At 45.6% G+C, this 4,230-nt stretch overlaps 1 protein-coding gene across 1 annotated transcript; it reads left to right on the top strand.

Moving 5' to 3' along the window:
- The first annotated feature begins 384 nt into the window (after positions 1–384).
- LOC142497420 (heat shock protein 30C-like) lies at positions 385–1,948 on the top strand. The gene has a single exon (XM_075605182.1). It carries the CDS (start codon positions 413–415, stop codon positions 1,013–1,015), a length of 603 nt encoding a protein of 200 aa, XP_075461297.1. The 5' UTR covers positions 385–412; the 3' UTR covers positions 1,016–1,948.
- The last annotated feature ends 2,282 nt before the right edge of the window (positions 1,949–4,230 follow it).

Below are 4,230 nucleotides of genomic sequence, written 5' to 3'. Positions count from 1 at the left end.
AAAAATAACAGAATATTGAATCTGTAATTGCAATGTGTTTTAATCACAGATTAAGAAACCAGATCACGGTCTATTCAATTCAGGGACTGTCTAACATTCTGCACAATTCAGGTGACATAGACACTGTCTCCATCCACTTGTAATGTCATCTTCCCAGTTAATGCCAGAAGCTGCTAGAACTGACTCTGTCTCACACCTTAAGTGTTACATCATTCATTAGACACAGTCTCCTCCCTCCACACCATATACTGTACAGTCAGCACAAGGAAATCTCAGGAATTTACCAGAACTTTAACTAGTGAATATAAAAGCTCTGACTGGCTGCAGTACTGAGAAGTACAAAGCAGAGACAGACAGGCGGATTCTCCACAGCTGAACTCTGACGAGAAGCTACAGTGTAAAGCAGCAGAAGATGTTTCCTCTCAGCCACCTACAGCCCTCTCACAACCCTCTGTGTGTCTACAGAGAGCCTGCACTCACACTCTGGCCGCCCACACGTCCCATCTTTGAGCAGCTGGAGAATGACAGGCTGGGTATGAGGAACGAGATGGAGAGGAGAATGCAGTCTGTGAATCAGGCTTATCAGCAACTCGCTCTGGACATGGATATGGACATGGGAAGGAGAACAGGTCACATCAGACAGCCTGTGGCTGAGGAGATTTTCCATCAGAGAGGCAGAGAAGGGAACAAAAACTTTGATCTCACCCTGGACGTGAGTCTCTTTACTCCTGATGAACTGACAGTGAAAACAGAGGGAAGGAGACTGATTGTGATGGGAAAACATGAGAAGAAAAGTGATGCCCGGGATGGAAACTACTTCCATGAATACAGAGAGTGGAAGAGAGAAGCTGAGCTCCCAGAAGATGTGAATCCTGCGGAAGTTCTGTACTCCCGGTCCAGTGATGGGCGGCTCCACGTTCAGGCTCCTCGCCTGGTACTCCCAGCTGTAACAGAGAGACCCATTCCCATCAGCATCACCTGGGCACCAGAAGATGTGCAGATAAATTATAACTAAAAGCAGAAATGAAAACCACCAGAATACAGTGAACCCCTGAGAACTTTTAAAGACCGGATTTTACCTCTATCTATCTATCTATCTATCTATCTATCTATCTATCTATCTATCTATCTATCTCTATCTCTCTCAATAAATGAGTTCTTAAGTATTAGGTGATACCTTTTTTATTTGGACTAACAATTTATGTCATAGGACAAGCTTTCGAAAGTTTGTCCTATGACATAAATTGTTAGTCCAAATAAAAAAGGTATCACCTAATACTGAAGAACTCATTTAATCTGCACTATCGCAACTGGACTAACACGGCTATTTCCGTTTTATATATACTGTATATTCTTCCAGCAGTGTTATATTGAATAAAGCAGGCAAGGGGTTTACTCAAAAACACTGCATCTTGGAATGTGACTAGAATGTGACTAGATATATTCATAATTGTTATTTTACACTTATTAGTGATACCTTTATTAAACTCAGCAATTCAGCTATAAGATCTAAGGTTTGCAGTAAACTCTACAGTTATTTAGTGGATAAGAGAGATTTGCATGACTAGAATGTTTGGGGGTTTAGGAATTAACCTCCCCCATCAATAGCTTTATTTAAATTTAAGAAAAAATTAACAACATCCCTATATTAAATTGCTGTAAATGTAAAATATAACTTCTCTGTGCCCCAGTTTTGCAGCCGCGAGATTTGGTTTTAAATAAAAATGTTTTATGTACGTAAAGTAAACGTTTTTCCTTCCTAATAATAGAGTTGCTTTTAGTATAAAAAAAATGTATTTAATAACATGCTTGCATTATGCTTAATAGTTTTGGCTCCAGACTTGTTACTTTCTTATGTCACACGCGTTTCTAAAGCAATAATAAAATATTTAGCTGTGTGATAAGTGACCCTTATGTTGTTTTATTTTACTTTAACATCTATTAACAGTGATTGGGTGGAGAGCACTTACTCTTATCTTTAAAAATACATTTTCTTATTCTGAACATCATTTCCAGGGAATTCCTTTAAATAAATGTAGTATTGCAGAATGTAATGGTCCCCAGCATGCTTATATGATCACTGTAATGTAATGCAGCATGTGCATGCGTTGGAATAAAGTTTGTGCACGCGCAGAAAGGCCGCCTGAGATCGGTCCCTAGTGCGCTTGCGCAGGAATACAGTTCGCGCATGCGCAGTAGAAGTCATGCGAAATCGATCCCCAATGCGCATGCTCAGGAATAGAGCTCCAAAATGTCTATGATGTGAGGTGGTAGGCTTTACCTTCTTCTGTATTACCTCATCATCAGGCATATCAAATACATTAACTAGCTAAAAAAAAAAAAACTCCCTTCTGTGGGGTCTACAGTAGGTCTATTTTCTTCAAGAGAAAGCATTGCTAGGTAGGGCCTGTATAATCAAAATAGCAGCAAGTGTAGCCATGACTTTAAAAAAAAAAGTGCTGTAAATGGTGAGTTTTCAAAGTGTTGTTTTATTTTCACCTATTTCCTGTAGATGCAAAAAAAATAAGGGTTCTTAAATTAAAAACAGCCATTTATTCAACTTAAATTGGATACTAATATAGATCGAATGCAGTTTAACGTGTAAACATCCACATTGAGTTAATTTAAATACATTTGCATAGGTTATGCTTTAGATTAACAAGCCCCATGCAAACAGTGATTGTCGCCTATTTTTGGTCAACCCTTATCGCCAGCTTCTCGCCAAAAAAGCCTACTGCGATTCAGTAAGCTCCAATAAGCTGGCAATAAGGGCAAAAATCGGCGAGTTTTTTGACCGGAAAATAAAATCCGCCGACCGCTGGGCGATAGGCCACTTATTGCCGCTCATCGCCAGCTTTAGATTTAGAAAAAATCAGGCCTTTCTCCTGCATCGGATTGATGCCGGGGTCTCCGGAGCTGATACCCATTAATATCACCACTGGAGACCCCTGGCATGAATCCGATGCATGAAAAATGCATTTACAGGCAACTTCATTACTTTAGCGGCTAACCGCTAAGGCAATGAAGGGGTTAAACACCCGTGCCAGGTTTATTGTGGGTAGCGGGGGTGGGTGAAGGGTTTATTTAGTCATTGGTGGGTGTTTAGGACTTGTGGGGGGATTGCGGGTGGACTTAACCCGTTCATTACCTTAGCGGTTAATACCGCTAAGGTAATGAAGGGGTTAATCCCTCCCGCTAGCACCCGGTAGGCCTAACCATCCATCCTTGGGGCCAATACCCCCTTCACCCACCCCCGCTACCCACAATAAAATACTCACAACAGCCCCACTACCCACCTCCTAGCCGCCCAATAAACCATTACAATATTTAATAAATAACCGTGCACCACGCACCGCCTGTGTCCCCCCATAAAAACATTATTTATTATTTTACACACAGGATTAATACCCCAGGCCTGCAGGGGTCTCCAGTGGTCCCGACAGATGTCTGCAGGCCCCATAGTGCACCCCAGGGGGTACCCACGGGTATCTGGGGGCTTCCGGGTGGTCCCAACTAGGCTCCGTGGGCCTCCAGGTGGTACCCGCGGGAGTTTGTGGGCCCCAATGGGGTCAATGGGTGGTTCCCAAGGGTGTCTGGGGGTCCCCGGGTGGTTCCCACAGGTGTCTAGGGCCCTCGGGTGGTCCCTGTGGGTCTACAGGGCCCCCACAGCTGTGGGGCCCCCGGTTCTTCCCTGCAGATGTCCCCCGTGGGTCCTCAGGTGGTTACCATGGGCATTCGGAGGTCTTCCGGTGGTTCCCACGGGGTCTGGGGGCCCTCGGGTGGTTCCCACGTGTGCCTAGGGCCCTCGGGTGGTCCCTGTGGGTCCGCGGGGCCCCCACGGCTGTGGTGCCCCCGGTTCTTCCCCGCAGGTGTCCCCCATGGGTCCTCAGGTGGTACCCATGGGCAGTGTTCGACAATTCATTATAACTACACGCCCGTGGCGGGTGGATTTTGGCCGCTGGCGAGTAGTTGCTGCGGCTCTATTAATTCCCCTGCTCGCGCCATTTTTTTTTTATAAATAATCCCCCTCCCTGATTGGGTTAACGCGGGGAAGAGGGCCGGCAGGCAGTGCTGGGTTGTGTTGCGCGGATGTGCTGCTTCCTCCCATGTGCTGCCCCCCTCCCGTTTGGCCCGCTCCAGTGGTTGCACGGGGTGGGAGGCTTCCCCCGTCCCCCTCCACAAACGCGACCAAGAGCCGGGAGCAAGATGGCCGACACTGCTCCGTGAGGG

Source organism: Ascaphus truei, chromosome 6, assembly GCF_040206685.1.
Source record: "Ascaphus truei isolate aAscTru1 chromosome 6, aAscTru1.hap1, whole genome shotgun sequence".
Lineage (NCBI taxonomy): Eukaryota > Metazoa > Chordata > Amphibia > Anura > Ascaphidae > Ascaphus > Ascaphus truei.
This window is presented reverse-complemented; position numbering and strand designations above follow the sequence as displayed.

Excerpts from the sequence above, each read along its gene's own strand:
- LOC142497420 (XM_075605182.1), top strand. The coding sequence starts at position 413 with ATGTTTCCTCTCAGCCACCTACAGCCCTCTCACAACCCTCTGTGTGTC.